Source organism: Geotrypetes seraphini, chromosome 2, assembly GCF_902459505.1.
Source record: "Geotrypetes seraphini chromosome 2, aGeoSer1.1, whole genome shotgun sequence".
Taxonomy (NCBI): domain Eukaryota; kingdom Metazoa; phylum Chordata; class Amphibia; order Gymnophiona; family Dermophiidae; genus Geotrypetes; species Geotrypetes seraphini.
The window spans coordinates 125365002-125386792 of NC_047085.1; the positions used below are offsets into that span (position 1 = coordinate 125365002).

A 21791-nucleotide genomic window follows, 5' to 3' on the forward strand; every position below is an offset into this window, starting at 1 on the left:
GCTGATGTCAAGGGAATTTAGGGCAGAGCTTGAGCCAGAGCAAGTTGTCTTCAGGGTGAGAAACGGCAGCAGCACTGCGTCAGCATTCTTCCTCTTGACCTTGCAGTGGCGTAGTAAGGGGTGGTGGTCTGCCCCAGGCACTGCCTTGGTGGAGACGCCATTACCCGTCCTCCTCTCTGTCCTCTGCTCCTTCCCTGCCCCCCACTACTGCGCACACGCGCCCCTTCCTGGCATAGAAACATAGAAATAGACGGCAGATAAGGGCCACGGCCCATCTTGTCTGCCCACCCCAATGACCCTCCCCTACCTTTCTCTGTGAATAGATCCCACGTGTCTATCCCATTTGGCCTTAAAATCAGGCATGCTGCTGGCCTCAATAACCTGAAGTGGAAGACTATTCCAGCGATCAACCACCCTTTCAGTCAAAAAGAATTTCCTGGTGTCCCCGTGCAGTTTCCCGCCCCTGATTTTCCACGGATGCCCCCTTGTTGCCATGGGACCCTTGAAAAAGAAGATATCTTCTTCCACCTCGATGCGGCCCGTGAGATACTTGAATGTCTCAATCATGTCACCCCTCTCTCTGCGTTCCTCGAGTGAGTACAGCTGCAACTTATCCAGCCGTTCCTCGTACGGGAGATCCTTGAGTCCCGAGACCATCCGGGTGGCCATTCTCTGGACCGACTCTAGTCTCAGCACATCCTTACAGTAATGCGGCCTCCAGAATTGCACACAGAATTCCAGGTGGGGCCTCACCATGGATCTATACAATGGCATAATGACTTCAGGCTTACGGCTGACGAAACTCCTGTGTATGCAACCTATGATTTGCCTTGCCTTGGATGAAGCTTGCTCCACTTGATTGGCAGTCTTCATGTTCTCATTGACGATCACCCCTAAGTCTCGTTCTGCTTCAGTTCTTGTTAGGATCTCGCCAACGTCGACTCTTCCTCTGACTTCACTTCAAGTTTTCAAGTTTATTAGGATTTTATATACTGCCTATCAAGGTTATCTAAGCGGTTTTTACAATCAGGTACTCAAGCATTTTCCCTATCTGTCCCGGTGGGCTCACAATCTATCTAACGTACCTGGGGCTATGGAGGATTAAGTGACTTGCCCAGGGTCACAAGGAGCAGCGCAGGGTTTGAACCCACAACCCTAGGGTGCTGAGGCTGTAGATCCAACCACTGCGCCACACACTTCCTGGACCCGCACCAGGGGGTCATCTATAAGGAGCACTTCCTCCCTCTTAGAGGGTGCCCCTCTATAGATGACCCATGATGCAGGCAATTTGATACACCGAAACACAGTGCTGTGTCTGGTCTTTGTTACTGTACTGTATGCTCTTCTGGACTAAAATAAAACATCTCTAATTCTATACCACTGTCTCTGGTGGAAAGCTTTTTGTCCTGTCCCACTGTTTTCCTTGCTTGTAACTGTTTTTTTTTTGGCATTTCAGAAACCAAACTTAATTGGTTTATTTCCTTTTTTACAAGGGAGAAAGTGGGAAGGTTGTTTTGGTACAGCTGCTTCAACTGCTCAGCCTCTAACACTGGGACCACCAAAGGGATTGTCCCTGTCTAAGAGTCTGTCTCCAAAGGCTCCAGAGACCTATTTGTGATCAGATCCAAAATACTCGATTCTCATTCTTCTTGACTTATTTATTGATTTTGACACTGTTTATTACCACCTGCCCTTTTATATGGTGGCCACATTTGGCTTTTGGGGCTACGTTCTATCTTGTTTTTTTCTCATCTCTTCCATTGTACTTTTAGTGTGTGCTCTGGTAAATCCTCCTCTACAGCTATCCCACTCTCAGTCGGTATCAGTTGGGCACCGTCTTGAGACCTCTTCTCTTTCTTTCTCTATACTTATTCCATTGGTGCTCTGATCCCCTCTCGTGATTTTCAGTACCATATTTACACTGATGACTCCCAGATCTACCTGTCCACATCAGAAATTTCACCAAGAATTAAGGCCCAAGTTTCAGCCTACTTGTCTGACATTGCTGCCTGGATGTCACACCGCCATCTGAAACTGAACATGGGCAAGACTGATCTTCTTATATTCCTCCCCATAACTACCTCTCCTCTTCTCCCATTCTCTATTTCTGTGTATGTTGTTGTTTTTCTCCCTTTGACTCCTCTCTTTCTCTGCACATATTCAACAGACAGCTAAAACTTATCACATCTTTCTCTACAACTTCACTCACCAAAACCCTAATGCATACTTTCTTCACCTCCCCATTTAGATTACTGCAACTTGCTCTTCACAAGTCTTCCACTAAAGTCTCTCTCTCTTCTACTGCCATGACTTATCTTCTACCAGTGTTGCTATACTCACATTATCCCTCTCCTCGTCACTTCATTGATTCCCTATCCATTTCTGTATAAAGTTAAAATTCCTCTTATTGACCTACAAATGCATTCATTTTTCAACTCCTTAGTATTTTTCTACCCAACTTCTCCCCAGGGCTTCATCAGGCAAGTCATGGTTATATGTATCCTTGTCCTCCATCAAATTCCAGACTCTGCTCCTTCCATTTTGCTGCACCATATACCTAAAATAGAATTCCCGAGTCAGTGTTTCATGCTCTGTTACTGGCCCTATTCAAATTCAGGCCAAAAAAAAATCACCTGTTTGAGTCTGCTTTTAACTCTTAACCCCTTATTCACTTATGACATACCCATACTGTTTTAATCCTATTAACAAATATGAACTATAAGAGATTTTAACTATTGCTAAATATTCTTGGCTAGAATGATCTTTAAGCAATCATGGTATTCACATGTGATTCCTATGCTGGTATCTCTTCACTGATTGCCAATTCATTTGCGTATTGAATTTAAGGTGGCATGTCACATGTTTAAAATTCTTTATGGTCTGGGACCATTTTATGTAAATAGTTTAATCTCCATTAGAAATAGATTTTCTCTAAATAGAACTAAATATCGCTTTTTGCTTGACTTTCCTATGTTTAGAAATGTATCATCTTGTAAAGATCTTCTGGCTTCTTTATCAGGCAATTTGGAAAGCTCTGCTACTTCAAATACAGTCTCAACTATCTTATGACTTATTTTGAAGAACTCACCTTTTTGTGATACATTTGACATTATAATTTGTATTAATGTAGCTGCCGTCCCTTTTCTGTTTCTTTACTATATGTATTTTTTCCCTCTTTTTCTAAACCGCTTTGGACCAATATTATAGGATTCAGCGGGACATAAGAGAGTAGAGTGGATTGGATTGGATCATTCCAATAATTAATGTTACTCCAATACTCCATAATGCCTTATTTGTTTTGAATAGACTGTAAGCTCTATTGAGCAAATCTATCTCTTGTGTGTTTGTGTACAGCACTGCATATATTTAATAGTGGCACAGAAATAAGCAGTAGCTATTTTACAATTATCATCTCCCCTGGATGAGAGGCTCATTCATCTGTCTTTTTTTCCCCCATAAAACCATCAAAGAAAAAAAATTCCAGCTATGTATTATCCAACTGTCTCTGAAATGAGTAATGTATTTCCTTTTCATTTTCTAAGGTGCTGGAGATGCAATATACAATGAGGCATAAGCATTTTTTTTTTTTCTTATTGTGCAGTATAGGTCAAAAGTGTTGGAAATTCAGCTGGCTATGCCCTTCAAACTCAGAGAGAAACATTTATTTATTATTTATTTTATAAAATGTATAAACAGCCTAAAGTTACTCTAGGCAGTTTATAAAACATACAAAATCTTCATGAGTTTTTAAAAGTATCATAGAAATACTTACGGTATTTTTGTTCATATAAATACATTGACAAATAACTGCCTTCAAAAGTTTCTTAAAAGTATCCCTAGGTTTACATAACCGTTACTGACCTGTACCATTGCATACTAATGAACTGAACCCAATGAACTGTCTTGTTTGTAAAACCCAGATCTGTACTAAGATCTTTTCACTATTCAGAAATCTACATTCATTTGTAGAACTGCCCATTGTAAACACTTACTCTAGCTAAAGGATCTGTATTTAACAAGTCCAACTCAACAGTAACAAGTTTCAGCATTATTGTTAATTCATTTTCAATTCCAGTGTTTGACGTATTTTTGCTAAGGGATATACTGATATAGTAGGTACCAGAAAAATATTCTAAAATTTGTTTAATCCACTCCACAGCCAAAAGCAGATATGCAAGTCAAAATAAAATTCATAGGCCCAGTTAAATTGTGCTGAGTAGCACAGGACAGGATATTCAGCAAAACATAATTGGTCATAGTATTCAAAGTACTTTTCATTTCTAAACAATTTTCAGCATTATATAAATGTAGTCACTCCTACCAAATGGTTCAATCCATTTATTACTTTTGCCACATTCAATATATCCTCTGCACAAAGAACCTCAACAAACTAGGACTCTTCTTTACTGATCCAACATGAGCTGTGTTTCAGCATACAACGCCTGCATTAGGGGTTAAATGGGATTCCTAAGATGTAAACAATGGAATCCAAATGGTTAAATACTCAAACAATTAAACATCAAATTAAGCATAAATGCTGACAATATCTAGTGAATCACATCTTAACAGAAAGGCATGAGTGTGTAGGATGTGGCAGAGGGAAGCCTGCAAGACTGTGCAGGCTGTGGATGTGAATTGATTTTGCCACCAGTGGTTCTCAGAATGGTGGGGGATGGTTCAGGGAGAGGGAATTGCTGGGCCACAGGCAAGGGAGGGTCAGGTGCTGGATCCAGGGGCAGAGGGAGAGAGACAGAAGTGAAGCAGCCACTGTTGTTGTGCTCTGAGACCTCACTGGCCACTAGACTGGGTGGACCTGTGCTCACCAAAAGCTACGCCACTGGTGTTTGTAAGGGGTGGGTGCTTTCACTAGTGTAACATTTTAAAGAATGGCCCTATCTCAAAACCTAAAGTGCACTCTTTATAAGTAGAGCTATTTTATGAAAACTAATATTACTTTCATTAATGGGGAAAGAAAAATCCATTCAATGAAAATAAAAATATTCTAATTTACCTCCTCTTTTGCAAAAGCTGGCATTGCGGACCGGCACGGTAAATGCTCTGATGACCATAGGAACTGAATGAGCATCAGAGCATTTGCCATGTGGCACTGGGCTGCGTGGCTTTATAAAAGGTGATCTTAAAGAAGAAAGCAAAAAGGGAAACTGCTTTTGTTTGTTTTATAATGTAATGCCTAATGAAAGGTTTTGTGAGAATGGAGAAATCTCCTCTATATGGATTGTCCATCAAGGGAGCTATAGCAATTAACTCCAGATCACCATCTGATGTCAACCTTCCTTTCATTAAGGAAATAAGTAATTAAGCCTTGATAAAATATGGCATTTTACCACAATTTAGCCTACTGCAAGAACCTGTAGCCCAGGGATCTCAAAGTCCCTCCTTGAGGGCCGAATCCAGTCAGGTTTTCAGGATTTCCCCAATGAATATGCATTGAAAGCAGTGCATGCACATAGATCTCATGCATATTCATTGGGGAAATCCTAAAAACCCGACTGGATTGCGGCCCTCAAGGAGGGACTTTGAGACCCCTGCTCTAGGTTAGAAAATTCTGCAGTAAATAATGCAACGTGATTTCAACTTCAGAAGCAGCATTTCTCAACGCCACAGGACTAAGAGGCCACTAACATGTGGTCCAATGCTCTTAAGAGAGGTTTCCTTAAAAAAAGTGGAACTGAGCAAAACTAAACAATGCTCCCTCTCCCTTCGAAGACCCTCCCCCCACTCATGCTGAATGCTCCTGCACTATCTCTACCAATTTCTGGTGGTTTATGGAGTCTGAGACTAGAGTGATTCCTAGTTGTTCCTGCCCTAGTTGGCACTGGCTTCAAATAGCACCAGTTACCCCTATCTGTAGTCTTGTGGTACTGCCACTAGGGGTCAAGCTCTTATAAAGCAGTTTGGCCTTTGGTGGTAGTACTGAAGATTACCACTAGGTGCTCTTGATGCCATTTTAAGCTCAGCACCAGCAGAAGTGGGAGTAACTGTGGATCGCTCTTGCCCCAGACTCCCTAGATACCAGGGATTGATATATATAAGTCCATGGTAGGGAAGGGGAGCACTGTACATTTTTTTCAGCTCTGGCCCCTTTAAGGGAGCATCGGGTCGTGCATTAATGGCCTGATGCTCTCAGGCAGGAAAAATGGTGGGAATTATTTTTCTACAAATTACTGTTTGAAGATTTCAACATAAGCTGTATTACTCAATTTGCATGACAACGATGTGCTTTGCATCTCATAATTATGCAGTCTGCGGTAACTTATACTACTGTGCTTTATGATAAATAACAATGTTGCCATTTAACCAATCTAAATGGGCAAAAATTGTACATTATTCCCTTAACACAAATTAGTAACTACCCCTCCCCCTCCATGGATAAAGAAACCAGAGACCAGATTTAATTTAATTTAATTTTTTTCCATCTTGGACCAAACATTCACAAAACTTAAGAAACAATTTAATTACATAATTTTCAAACAGTGCAATTTATACCCACACATGTATTTTTCTAATAAAAAAACAACAACCATAAGAAACAAACGAAAACAAAAAAAATAACTAAAATAAAAACAAAATCCGTTGAAAATATTATGCAAGCAAGCCTTGTTGCAAAATGGGTTGTGGGAATTCTACACAGATGTGCTACATTTAAGAAATGGGCAGAAGTTCCTCAATGCAATTACACAGTTTCTTGCTCAAGTCAGAAGTGATTAAAATAGCTGGATAGATGGTTTGATACTTGGCAGTTTAGCTTCAGTGCAAAAAAAAAAAAAAAAATGCCATCACATCTGGAGTGAGAAACCCAAAGGGGCTGTGTGCAGTCAGCAGGAAGAGGTGAATGTGCACTCATCACCAGGAGAGAAAACTCAGTGATCATGTCTGATCATCTCAAGATAGCAAAACAGTGTGATAAAGCAGGGCTAGGGCCAGAGGTTTGCTAGTTGTATAGCTTCAAACTATAAGTCAGAGTTTACAACCATACAGCATTCCAAATATAAAAACTCAGAATTGTGAATCTTAAGACCTCAGCCTGTGCCACTGCATATATCCAACTTATATATGCAGAATCATGCACCCAACCTGTTATTGGTAACTTAAAGTGCAGTAATTTTAATCTATTTATCTTTTAATTAATTGTAAGCGTTCAGATTTTAATACTCATCTATCTTTAGATGAGATAGAATCTCTGTTTCACCTTAGCTTGGTCAAGAAACACCTCTACAATTAAACAAACAACTCATTAAAAGCGTACATTTAAACCCATTTTACAAACTTCACAATTCATTCAAACATATAAAGATTACCTTAACCATTGCTCCTGCATCAGCTCACTTAAAGCAGAGAACATGGCCACAACATTTTTTAATAGTTTAAATGCCTTTAGTCACATGTCACAGAGTTTCCTATCCCAGACCCATCCTCCCACAGTTACAACCTAGCAAAGTAAATCCAATCAAAATACACTTCTCCCTCCAAATCCGTGGTTTCAGCATCTAAGGATTCAGTTATTTGCGATTTTTTTAATTTTTATTAAAACAGTATTCCGGACCTTCCCCGCCTCCCTCCCGCTTTCCCCCGGAATCCCTTAAGCCTTATCAGATGGTTTAGCGGGTTTTCGGGGCAGGAGCAATCTTCCTACGCTCCTGCCCCGTGCAGATCACTCATAGGAAATGGCTGCTGTGAGCTCCCATTGTAAAGCTCGCTCCTGACCTGTGCGCCGCTGGCAGTGAAATAGGACGAGACAGCTGTCTAGCTGAGTTCTGATTCCTCCATGTAATACAAAAGTGCCCCTTTCCATCTGATCAGTCAGTGTGTATCTTTAACGAGCAAGGCAACAATTAAGGAGAAGATAGATTGCATACACGGGAATACTTCTGGTTTTCTTTTTTCATACAGGTTAGCCTTCCATTACTGCCGATCATTGTTCTAGGTAAGTTCTTGAGCCATAGAAGTTCAGTGACTTGATCCATGAATATTCAAATAAGCTGATCTGTTCTTTTGCAGAGGCACTCAGGGATGGGAAAGCTTTTAGTGTAAATGGCTTTTTCATATATTGATGCTTTGTGTGTGATTAGATGTCGTATATCTCCATACTTCCATTTTTAAAGAGTAGTCAGTTCTGTCATCCTCTACCACAACTTTATCCTGTCAGGTTGAGGGTAATTTTATATAGGATGATGGATGATGAGTACCTGGAACAGTCAGCTCAAGGGGTTGTGATGTGATGGTTTTTTTCTTGGTTTTCCTCCTCTAAACCTAGATGCGTCTTATGGAGTGAAAAATACGGTACATACAAACTGGCACTGATTACATTTGAAGTACAAACATCTAAAGTCCCCGCTATTCCTGGATAGAATAATTACCCCTTATAATCCATTTTGAACTCTAAGATCAGAAGATAAAAATCGTCTTACAATTCCATCCTTGTGTATAATCAATATCAGGCGTAACACACTTTTTTCAGTCACTGCTCCTCAAATTTGGAATCTATTACCGTCCCAGGTATGGGAAGAAAAAAATCCTTGACAAGTTTAAAGGGAAACTAAAAAGTTACCTATTTAGGGATGCTTTTGAATAACCCGTCCCATTGCTAATTAGACAGTAATATTTAAAGCAGGCAAACAATGATCAACGTAATTCCCCTCCGTTTTTCTCTTACTCATTCTCTTTCCTATACTTATTGTTGTTCCTCCATATTCTTTCCTCTTGTTTGAAGTAAGTCAGCATTTCCCCAATGTCTCCCCCATTTTTTTAATGTGCAACGCTTTGAAATTTTGAAAATGTGATTTTATCAAATTTTAAATAAACTTGGAATGTCAGGAAAAAAAACTTAGCTTCAAAGAACAGCTGTTTCAGAATAACTTTGGATATCTGTATTTCCATGGCAAATATTATGATAATATCTGAATTTCCCCAGTTTGGAAGTTCAAACGATAGCAGTGCCAGTTTTCTCCCTTCCTTTCCCACACACCTACCATTCAAGCATACAGGGATCACCCTACAAAAGAGGAGGAAGTGAATTCCAGAAGTACTTTCTTTACTGGATTTAGGAAGCGTAGGCTAGAGCAATTTCCTACACAGTTGTTTTTCTAAAATATTCTCTTTCAAATAATACATTTAATATGAAGAAAATCAACAGAATAAGAAGATAACTGGAAGCTTAGTACCTTTATAAGACTACAGTAGCTCTCCTCCTCATCCTAATGCTTTCAGATTAGTGCTTGCTATGATTTTGCTCACTATAGTAAAATCAATGATAGAGTGGAGGAGGCTCTTGAGATGCATCTATTATATTAAAACAAAGTACATTACTAGGTACAAATTGGTAGCATCTTACTGTCAAAGCAACTTTCAGAATTTACTAGAGCTCATTCTAACCTTCCTCTAGTGGTTCTCCGCAGAATCTTCATTCCAGAAATGCAGCATACTTTGCCTTCCCAACGCCTGCTGTATTGCTCAAAATCTTCTGCATGGTAGCTTGCTGACTGTAACTGGAGCTCGCTAAATATCCCATAGGCATCCTGAACTAGAAGACACAATCTGCAAAAGCAAGATTCATATCAGGAAGTTGCTCAGATTATTACATATGTTCCAGAGTTACAGTAACCTTGTATGGTTTTAGATGTAGGGCTATGGTGTTAGCAGTGGTGTACCTAGGGTATGTGGCACCTGGGGCCCATCATTTTTTGACACCCCCCCCCCCCCATGGAAAAAAATATTTTTTGTAATGACCATGAAACGTAATAAATGGTCTGAATAGAACAGGCAGTGAAAATTTTCTTATATTCCAAACATAACATAACATAAATTATGTCTGAATTGTCATGACATCAGAAGTACATATGGAGTAGTTGCAGGTGATGCTTGGGACAGTTCTGATTGTGTTAGTTCGGTTTTATGTGTTTTTTGAATAGAAGGGTTTTTATTTCTTTTTGAAGGTTTTGCAGTATGTGGTCGATGTCAATTGGTTGTAGGGTTGGGGGTCGAGTGTTGCAGCTCGAATGGCTAGGAGGTTGTCGAACAGTTTTTTTCTTTCGACGTTTTTGGTTGGAGGGTGTGTGAATGGTGCGTGAGTTCTCCTATGTCTGTTTGAGGTGGATTTAATTATTTAGCTGAAGAAATTAGTTACCCCCTCATCCCACAAACATTAATTCTCTTCCATTATAAAAAAACATTGATAAGTTCCCAGAAAAAAAATACATTAAAATAAAAAGTGAAAACAAAGGCCCCTACAGATGAGAACATAACATAAGAATAGCCTAACTGGGTCAGACCAATGGTCCATCATGCCCAGTAGCCCATTCTCATGGTAGCCAATCCAGGACACTAATACCTGGTCAAAACCCAAAGAGTAGCAACATTCCATGCTACCAATCCAGGGCAAGCAGACACTTCCCCTATGTCTTAATAACAGATTATGGACTTTTCCTCCAGAAATTTGTCCAAATCTTTCTTAAAACCAGCTACACTATCTGCTTTTACCATAACTTCTGGCCACTTCATTTTTAAGTTTAGATCTTTCCTTTCAAACAGAGACCTTGCTAGATGTCAAATACAGCACAAGGTAACTTCACATGGACTTAGCTGTGCAGGAAATGTGAATCTCCTCATACACCCACCATATAGTGCAAAAATGTGCAAAGGTCTGTTTTTTTCTTTCGATCACTACATAGCCTAATGCCACACAAGCAGTGCTGTACAAACATATTCTGTAGGTCAATGCTAAGGATAACAAAGTTTCCTTCCTTGGACCAGAAAGAGATACTGATAAACCACTGGAAGAGATTCCAAAACAACACCCAAAGACCCACTCAGTGTGTGAACCAGTTGAGTGGAGTGGACTAACTGGGGGGTGGAAATGGGCCCGGAGTTTGCTCAGCAGAATTTCCCAGACCACCTCTTCCTCTCAACACATTGACACGCTGCCACCACCACCACTAGGAACACCTCACTGGGTAGGCCAGCTATGCTATAAACTTTATAAAACACATTATTATATTTTCTTATAAAGCACATATTTTAACTGAACTCTGACATCCTCAGCCTTTCCATTCACAAAAATAGAAGGAAGAAAAGTTCCCATTTCCTGCTGTCTCATGTCCCCGGCCTATACAATATTTTTTTTCTGCAGACCCTTCAAAAGTCTGACCAAATCCTCGTTTCACTTGCATTATAAAGTACTGAGGATGCCATCTCTCCCCAATCCCAGGTCCTAAAGTCTAAGACAGTAGAGCAAACTAATGCTGCCAGATTCAGGAAAAAAAAAATTTCGATTCGATTCAGCCTATTGAATTGGTTTTTCAATTCGATTTTCCTGCCCAGTTGGGTGATTTTTTTCAAAACTCCTGGTGGGTTTTATAGCTTTTTCACGCCCTTTGGCTTCTCCTAACCACACTGGCGCTATGGTGTAAATAAAATAAAGAAACAAAAAGGACTTTTCCTCTCTCTGTTAAATCCTAGCTCACGTTTGCAGTCCAACACCTAGCTCTGGCAGGATACACATTTCAAATCTGACATATTATAATCACAAAACAGAAAATAAAATTAATTTTTCTACCTTTTGTTGTCTGGTTATATTTCAAATCTTGTTGGTCCAAGGCTCTGGTTTTCTTCTGATAACTTGCTTGCCAGGGTCTCCTTCTTTCTTCTTTCTGCATGCTAACCATCCATCTGCCAACTCTGTCCTCCCTTTCCATTTCCCTTCCCTCCCCAGGAAGTCTGGTATCTTTCCTTTTTTTATCTCCCTCCACAGATCCACCTTTTCTTAACTACCCTTTCATCCGGCATCTCTCCCTCTTTCCCCACCACCCCAGAGTCCACCATCTCTCCCTTTCTTTTCCCAATTACCCTTCTATCCAGTATCTCTATCCCTCCTCCACACCATCCCTTGTGTCCAATTTCTCTCCCTTTCTGTTCCTTCCCTCCCTAAATCCCATGGTCCATCATCTCTCTCCCTCTCCTCTATTTTCAGACCCATTATTTCTTCCCCCCCCCAAAGTTTGGCATATGCACGTCTCTTTGAACACCCCCCCCTTGTAGGCCTGTCCCCCCCCTTGAAGGCCTGTCCCCCCCTTGAAGGCCTGCACCCCCTTGAAGGTCTGCACCCCCCCGAAGGCCTGCACCCCTCCTTGAAGGCCTGCCTGCCTGTCACCCCCCTCCCCCTTGAAAGCCTGCCTGCCCGCCCGCCCCACCCTGAAGGCCTGATGCCCCGACCCACCCCTAAGGACCGTTTGCCCCCCTGGCCTCCCCGCACTACCTATGAAGCAGCCGCAGCAGGATCGCGACGTCAGCTATCCCTGCGTTGCTTAGGAGCTGCTTCCTGCGCCGCGGTCCCGCCCCCTCCTCTGACGTCAGAGGAGGGACGGTGCAGGAAGCAGCGCCCAAGCAGCTCAGGGATTGCTGACGTTGCGATCCTGCTGCGGGCTGCTTCATAGGTGTGCTGGAAGGTCAGTGGGGCGAGCGGTCCTTCGGGCGTGGGGGGGGACTGAGCGGCAAGGCCGGGAACACCCCCTCAGGGCTGGCACCTGGGGCGGACCGCCCCCCCAGCCCCCCCTTGGTATGCCACTGGGTGTTAGTCTTAAAAAAGGAGAAAATTTGAGCAATTTACACCTGTATCGATTGTGTTCTTTTACATGCATCAAGTTTGTATACAATAAAGCACAATTTTAAAAAGCTGCAAACATTTCATTTCCTTTTAAGTCAGTGATACACTCCAATGTTACCCTTTACCATGAAATGGGCATTTTCTGCATACAGGTAAACCCTTTACAAACTAAAGAGGCGGAAGTAAATTAAAAAACAAAATTTTGCTTAAAGCAAATTTATTATTTCTGGGGCAATTCTGCCTAATTTACAATGTCCTGATTTGTGCCATACTGGCTGTGATGGTTTGTACAGTTTCACTTTCTTTCCATATCCTCCAGAACACTGATTGCATAGCAAGGAGGAGAAGAGTGGCTGCACATCAGGCTGTGTCCTCTGCTGGTGCCCAGGGTCTAACTGCCAACTTGAGCCACATGGGATACAGTATAGCTGTGTGGTGCAAATCGGTCTGATTCCAGAAGGTAGATGACGAAGCCACAACCTAATGTGTAGCTGCTATTCTCCTTGCCATGCATTGGCAAAAGGAGAACAAGTGGACATTGCAAGGAATGGGAAAGCACACTGAGGTACCACAAGGATCCGCCATGTCACCCATGCTGTTCAACATCTTCCTCCAATCGCTGGAAAAATTAATCAGAAAACTGGGGTGGGAATGCTACATTTATGCAGACAACTTCCAATTGATCATACCACTGATGAGACAGGACGCGATAACTAAACACATGATCAAGACAAGCCTAGAGAAAATCTTTGGATGCTTTCAAGCAAATGGTCTACTAGCCAACAAAGAAAAGACAGAACTACTTCTCATAAACAAATGAGGAGGAAACAGTCCTGGCTTCCAAATAACACTAAACGGCAATAGCATACAACCATCCAAGAATGGGGTGAGAAACCTAAGTGTATGGCTGGACCCAAGTCTACAAAAAGGCAAGGGAGGTGTCTTTTCAACCAAATAATAAAGTCTCTATTAGAAACCTCCCTTGCCTTTTTTGTCTGTTTGTACTCTAAAGTGAGGTGCTCTTCTTTCTTTCTGTGTGGACCCCAAGCCTAGACATGAACACTTATAAGAACATAAGAAATGCCTCCGCTGGGTCAGACCTGACGTCCATCGTGCCCAACAGTCTGCTCACGCGGCGGCCCAACAGGTTCAGGACCTGTGCATTAATCTTCTATCTATACCCCTCTATCCCCTTTTCCAGCAGGAAATTGTCCAATCCTTTCTTAAACCCCAGTATCGTACTCTGCTCTAAACATCAGTTCCACAAATAATATCACTGCAGCCTCATGTCAAATGTTGTGAGGCAATCAGAATCAAATTATAAGTATATTTTTTATAAAAATGGATACTTTGCAGCTGTAAGTATTTACTGACTTTTTAAAGGCTTTTCACATCCCTCCCAACCCTTTTCTCCTCCTATAACATGACAGATTACTAGCAGAATATTTGATATCAGTGCCTTATCTCCTGATAACAAGTTTTAAACCAGTGTACTCTGATACTACAGGGACTAGAATAGGCTCAAATTACATGGGGCAATGCTGAGAGAATAAAAACAACATTAGATTAAGGATAACTATTAATGTTGTCTTATAAACCAACAATCAAGATTACCGTATTTTTCGTTTTATAAGACGCACCTGACCATAAGATGCACCCTAGATTTAGAGGAAAACAAGAAAAAAAACATTCTGAACCAAATTTTCTCTGCCAGGCTCTACACACTGTCCCCCCTCTGGTGGTCTAGTGGTATGCCGGGACAGGGCACAGAGCAGGCAGGCCTAGTGACAGGCAGGCCCCATACCCACCACGTACCCTCCAGTACCTTAAATCATCCCCCCATACACCCACGTGCCCCCCAGTACCTTAAATCATCCCCATACCCCCATGTACCTTAAATCATCCCTCCCATACCCCCACGTTCCCCAGTATCTTAAATCATCCCTCTATACAACTAAGTTCCCCCAAGTACCTTAAGTCATCCCCCATATCCCCACTGCCCCAGTACCTTAAATCATCCCCATACCCCATGTACCTTAAATCATCCTCCCATACAACCATGTGCCCCCAGTACCTTAAGTCATCCCCCATATCGCCACTGCCCCCTAGTACCTTAAATCATCCACCATGCCACGTACCCTCCAGTACCTTTTTTAATCATACCCCCTCAGTACCTTTTTAAATTCCTGGCTCTCATCTTTCCCAGTTAGCGGCACATAAGCCAGAAGCGCAGAGATCAGGAGCTAGCCCTCCACACTCCAGCCTGGGCCCACGCCAATCTCCAAAAGGCTGCAGTCAGTTCTCGCGAGTCCCGTGAGAGCTGACTGCAGCCATTCGGAGATCGGCGCGGGCCCAGGTGGGAGCATGGAGGGCTTGCTCCTGATCTCTGCTATTCTGGTCTGTGGCGCCGCTGGCTGGGAAATATGCTGGACCACCAGGTATAATGGCAGCGAGCGAGCAGGCAGGCAGGCGGTTGGGTTTTAAAGATGCAGCGGTGACGGGATTTAAAAAAAATGCGGCGGGAGTGTTTAAAAGATGTTGTGGCGGCGGGCTTAACAAATTTGTATCTTCACTGTATAAGACGCACTTACATTTCCACCCCCTTTTTGGGGGTGGAAAAAGTGCGTCTTATGGAGCGAAAAATATAGATTAGGCACCATTAAGAAACATGATGACAGATAAAGGCCAAATGGCCCATCTAGTCTGCCCATCCGCAGCATCCACTATCTCTTACTCTCCCTAAGAGATCTCGCATGCCTATCCCACAGTGTCTTGAATTAAGACACAGTCATTAATATTTAAAAATACTTTCACAACTACATAACTTTGTTGTGGTAGTTAAAATATATATGATCATAGCGACTCCTACCACCTCACCCCCCTCCACTAAACTATCTACTGGATGAAGAAAGACTTTTTTTCCATGTCACTGTCAAATCATGCCAATGAAACATTACACAAACAAGCATATATTTCCTCAAAACCGGCAGTAAGAAAAACACCAGAAAAGAAAAACAAGATTTGAGTCCTGAAGGGGGGACCTCTGGCACAAATACAGCCAAATTCTCTCTTGAGATTTTTTTCTCCCCCTCCTTCTTGTTTACCCACTCTCATTAACTGGCTCAGTTCCCTAGGTGAGCGAGTGTGTGTATATATTTATGTGTGTGCATGTGTATATATATATTAATATATATGTGTGTGTTGTGTCTGCATGGAGACTATTTACAAGAGCTCTGGTAGCAATTCTCGGCAGTCCACTGAGAATTCCAGGAATCAGCCTCTGCTTTTGTATGATGGGTCAACATGTCAGCTTGTGACAGTCAGTAAAAGCTGTGCTCTGCCTCACAGCCCTGGAGGGAGGCCTGAATGGGAGAGCATGGAGAGTGGGCGGAGAGCTGTCCCTGCAATTGTACCAACCACAGAAGAGAGAATTATGATAAACAGCCCTCATGAAACCAGATACGATAGGACATTGTGTTCTTCTTCAGAAAAACAACCAGACTTTTCCGACTTAAAGTAAACAGTTAATCCTCTTGTTTATCTTTTTTTTTCACTTGACAAGATATGTTAGCTGAATAATCTCTTCTGCACAAAATGTGTTCTTACTCTGAAACTGAAGAAAGCCTCTTTGTGTCTAATTAATCTGACACAAATTTCCTAATGTCAGCAGGCACTAAAGAATTGCAATTTTTCATGGACCAAACTTTAAAATATGCCAGAATTAATGAGGCCATCTCCTCCTTCATTTTTGGAAAACTGAAGATTAGTATTCTGCCATTAATTTCACTCATTGCATTTTCTACAAGCTGCTACTTCTCCATACAGCCTTTGTGGGATGAGTGAGAATACTGTAACTGTGCCCCTCTGCCCTACTGTATCTAGTTAGTCACGTTACCCCTTAAGTTCTAACATTGTATGTTATAAATTATTGTTTGTTTTTTTTTAAAACTTGTTAAAAATTTTGTTTTTAATAGAGTCTGTTATCTCATATGATGTTTTAAATTGTACATCGCTTAGAAATTGTTATAGGCGATTCATCAAATAAAATTGAACTTGAACTTGATTCCAGGGCTTTCTTTGTAAAGCTCAAATACAGTGCCCTGAAGCACAATATTAAAACAGTTTTTCTTGTGAAACTCACAAGGATCATTTCTGAAGATAAGTGGTATAACAAGGGAACAGGGTTAAAGAGGTGACTTTTATGCCCCCATCACTATTGTTTGGTGGTAACAATGTGTGTCATGGAGCAGTATTTGAGACACCCCTCTCTTCCCAGCCTAGTATGTGGGATCATTGGCATTAGATTGGTTTAAGAGAGTTATGGCTACAGGAGAGTACCAATGATGAACACATTTCAAGAAGAGGGACAGATTCTTCAGATTAGCGGGGACAACAAAAACGAGAGGTCATTCAGAAAAACTGAGAGGAGGGAGGCGGAGCTTACCAAGATGGTGATCTGAGTGTGTCTGCGGAGACGCCGTCGCTCTCATGGTAGAATTTCTTAGAGATTATGGTGAAAAGGAAGTTGAAAATACGGAGTTTTCCCGTTGAAGCAACAGCACCATCGGGTCCGATGGATTTCTTCGTGGAACACAGCTTGTGAACTTCACAACTGGAGGTTACCACGGCTGGAGAGACCGCACAAGCTGAGGTGTCGGATCTCTCCTTTGAGGAAGTCATTCTCTCTCCGGATGAGCGAAAACCGCCTAGCTGCCCCGTTGCAACGGAGGAGTCGTTTGTCGACGTACCGGCTCGGGATGCCCTCTCGGAATGGGAGGACTAACCCTGTTAGGGGGAAGGAGGAGCCTTCAGGATCACAGTAAGCGGCGAAGAGAACCCAGCAAGCTCAAAGAGCACTCAGGAGGCTTCAGGTACTTCGGGAGCCCATGAATTTTCTTTGATTTCTGAAGTGGTTACTGGCTCTTTGGCCACAGCAGGGAATATTGGAATTGAGATTGTTCCCGTGCAAAGGCCTAAAGTAATCACTATGGAATCCATATGGGTGGCCATATCGAATATGCAAACTTCACTGGGGACCCAAATTCAACAATTATACTCACGTTGTACTACTGTACTTTCAGAAAACTTGGAACTTAAAAATAAGGTATCAAGTTTGGAAAATAAAATGAGCGACACTGAGACTAAAGTAAAATCTTTGGAAGTACAAGCCCTGACTTGGGTTAAGGACAGTGCTAGTTTGCACTTTAAACAAGAAATGCTTGAAAACTCTATTAGGAGGAATAATCTTCGGATTATCAGTTTTCCGAAAGTACAATCTACACCTGCCCTTACTATGTTTAAAAGATATTTGTCAGAAATTTTGAAGATACCAGAAATCTCATATCCACCTCTCTCAAAAATATATTACCTTTTAAAGAAAGTTAAACCTCAAAATCCAAACTTAAATCAGCAGAAATTATCTGTTGATAGTTTGGATCTGACTCAGTTTCTAGAGAGGTCGGATATTGAGATTCAGGTTCCAGCTACATTAATAGTACAGTTTGCAATTAACTTGGACAGGGATTGGATGCTTAAGATGTTTTTTAATAAATCAAATCAATGCACTATTTTTAGAAGTTTATCAAGGTGCCAGTATACTCAAATCAATCTTATAGCCAGAATATACACTTTCTTAAGGCTATGAAAACACCTTGTTTAAGTTTTCTCGACCCTCAGTGGCACCACTCAGGACTCAAACTTCTCATCGTCCTAAGCTTTATGTGTCAGTTCTTCATCGGGTCTATTACTTTTTAATAGAGCTTAATCTTATTTATTATTTGATAAATTCTTATAAAGGTGAATACTTAGCTTAAAATATGGCTAAGTCTTCTTGGTTAGAGATGTCAGCACTATTAAGGGATATCAAAGCCGACATGTTTCGCCTAGCTTGCTTTTTCAAGGCTCAATCCCTAAAGAAATAACCAACATAACCATAAATTAAAACCTGTTTCAAGTCATTTATAACTAAACCAATGCTTTTATAACCATAGATTGAACTCAAAACAAGCTCTTTCTTATCCAGCATGTTACTGAAACGTTACTCACCCTTAGCCATCTATCTCCGGTGTAACAGTCAATACTTTACAGCGGGAGCAACAGCGTTCTTTTGTTTAAATATCTTGTGAGGTCCAATCAGCCGGAAGAAGCGTAATGACGTATCATCCGACGTCCTGGAGCTCCCATTACTGTACTTTTTTCTTTCAACTTTAAACTCCTCCCATCTTTCATCTATCGTACTGGGTCAAACTAAAGACAGCCATTCGAGCTCTGTGTCAAACTAAAGACAGCCATTCGAGCTCTGTATTCAGCCCATGTGGAATAACTGTATTTAATGTGTAAATCCACCGTTGTTCTTTACAGTTGAGTTTTTCTTCTATATTCACCATTCCCTCCCCCCCTTCATTTAACTGATCTATAACCCTCCATTTTAACTGGCTTGAGTCATGTTTTTGATCTATACAATGTTCCACTATCGGAGCTTGCAGTATTTTAGTTTTTATCCTAGACTTGTGCTCGTTTAATCGCACATGGATAGGCCGGGATGTCCGCCCTACATATACAAGATTGCATGGGCAAATCAAAATATAGATCACTCTTTCTGACCGATCCTCTTTCTGACTGATCCTCAAACTAAAAGAATTATTACAGCATCTACAATTACAAATTGTCGGTCAGAAAGAGTGATCTATATTTTGATTTGCCCATGCAATCTTGTATATGTAGGGCGGACATCCCGGCCTATCCATGTGCGATTAAACGAGCACAAGTCTAGGATAAAAACTAAAATACTGCAAGCTCCGATAGTGGAACATTGTATAGATCAAAAACATGACTCAAGCCAGTTAAAATGGAGGGTTATAGATCAGTTAAATGAAGGGGGGGAGGGAATGGTGAATATAGAAGAAAAACTCAACTATAAAGAACAACGGTGGATTTACACATTAAATACAGTTATTCCACATGAGCTGAATACAGAGCTCGAATGGCTGTCTTTTGTGTGCAATTCTGGAGGCCACACTACCGAAAAGATGTGCTGAGAGTAGAGTTGGTGCAACGGATGGCCACCAGGATGGTCTTGGGGCTCAAGGATCTATCGTATGAGGAAAGGCTGAAAAATTTGCGGCTGTACTCACTCGAGGAACGTAGAGAGAGAGGAGACATGATCAAGACGTTTAAGTATATTATCGGCCGTATCGAGATGGAAGAAGAGATTCTCTTTCTCAAAGGACCCTCAGCCACAAGAGGGCATCCGCTCAAACTCAGGGGCAGGAAATTTCATGGCGACACCAGGAAATATTTCTTCAGCGAGAGAGTGGTTGATCCTTGGAACGAGCTCCCGGTGCAGGTGATCAAGGCAAACAGCGTGCAAGAATTTAAGAGCAAATGGGATGCCCATGTGAGATCCCTTAGAGCAGGGGTGTCAAAGTCCCTCCTCGAGGGCCGGAATCCAGTCGGGTTTTCTGGATTTCCCCAATGAATATGCATTGAAAGCAGTGCATGCAAATAGATCTCATGCAGATTCATTGGGGAAATCCTGAAAACCCGACTGGATTCTGGCCCTCGAGGACCGACTTTGACACCTGTGCCTTAGAGGGTTAAGCCAAGGGAACCTCACCAGGAGTGGGATCCCTAGGATAGTAGACTTGGGGGTGGGTCAGTAGAGTGGGCAGACCTGAAGGGCTATGGCCCTTATCTGCCGTCATCTTCTATGTTTCTAAGACTAGCTGAAAAAATACGACCACATTACCTCAGCTTTCTAAGACTCACACTGGCTCCCAGTACAAGCACACATACAACACAAATTCTTCTGCACCCTATTCAAAGCCCTAAATGGAAATGGACCACGCTATCTGAACCGCCTAATCTGGAAAAACACATCCAGACCAAGGAGAACTCAAGCACACTTTACCCACCCCCCAAACAAAGGCATGCAAAGCAAAAAAATATATTATGGTCTACTAGCCACCAGAGCAGCAAAAATAGACCACCACCTCTCAAATCTGCTGACCACAATGCCCAACTACAAAACATTCAGGAAAGAACTGAAAAAACCTTACTATTCAAGAAATTTGTCAAATGATCTAACCAAACCATATCGACCATTCCCAGATCCCGATGTATACTATAGCTATCAACCTTGTAATCTCCCCGGGAATGCCCAGGCTAATTTCTTGTTGTAAACCGCCTAGAACTGAAAGGTATTGGTGGGATGGAAGACATCAATGTAATATAAAATGACATTTGCTGTCTAAATAAGTCTGTAAGCGTCTGACATAATCAGTGCCATTTTGAAAGACTGAATACAGGACAAGAAATTACAAGTGCTGGTGGTTGATGCTCATTGAAGAGCTTTAGATTGTATTGTGGTTAAGTGTTTATTTTTATTTTTTTTAAGATAAGGGCCAGCAGCACAGCATGGAAGAATTTTTAAACCCCTGGGTACACAAGATAAGTGTTCTGTTTTGCTTCATGGCATTTTGAAGAAGTTTTAAAGCAGTGATATATATTTGGAATAATATTACACCATTAAGATATTGAATTATATGCACATGAACACAAAAAATTTGGGAGTTTATTTTTTAATGACCAATAAATGATAATAAGAACTAAGGAAAAAAAAAATCTAAGTTTCCAAGTTTATTAATTTCTTGACATACCACCCAGCAGATTTACCTGAGCAGTTTACAATTTCTGTAATTACATACAGGGTGGAGAGAAGAGAGTTAAGAAATACAGGAAAGTAAAAAGGGGAAAGATACTACTACTACTTATCAATTCTATAGCACTACCAGATGCACACAGTGCTGCACATTAATGTGCAAGAGAGTTCCTGTTCGAGAGAGCTTACAATCTATTATCTCGTAATTATGACAAACAGGACAAAAAGGGTGAATTTATATACACTGCTGGGAATGACAAAGCAGATAGGGTAGGGAATTACAGAGGAATGACAAACAGATACGGGTGCTTTATGAGTGGGTTGGAGTTAGGACTTAAAAACAGCTTCAAAAAAGTGGCCTTTTAGCATGGATTTAAATACTGCCAGAGAGAGCCTGATGTACCGAGTCAGGCAGTTTGTTCCAGGCATACAGTGCAGCAAAGAAGAAGGGACGGAGTTGGCAGTAGAAGAGAAGAGTACAAAGCAACTGGTCCAGGAACCAACAATAAGGGG

General features: G+C 41.5%; 1 protein-coding gene across 5 annotated transcripts in view; it reads right to left on the reverse strand.

Annotated features, from left to right (window-relative positions):
• Positions 1–21791, reverse strand: part of SPIDR (scaffold protein involved in DNA repair) — a 536511-nt gene that overhangs the window by 62615 nt on the left and 452105 nt on the right. For all 5 annotated transcript variants that reach the window (XM_033933718.1, XM_033933714.1, XM_033933716.1 and 2 more), the window contains one exon: positions 9394–9555. In XM_033933718.1, coding sequence (XP_033789609.1) covers positions 9394–9555 — 162 coding nt within the window. The remainder of the gene's footprint in view (positions 1–9393; positions 9556–21791) is intronic.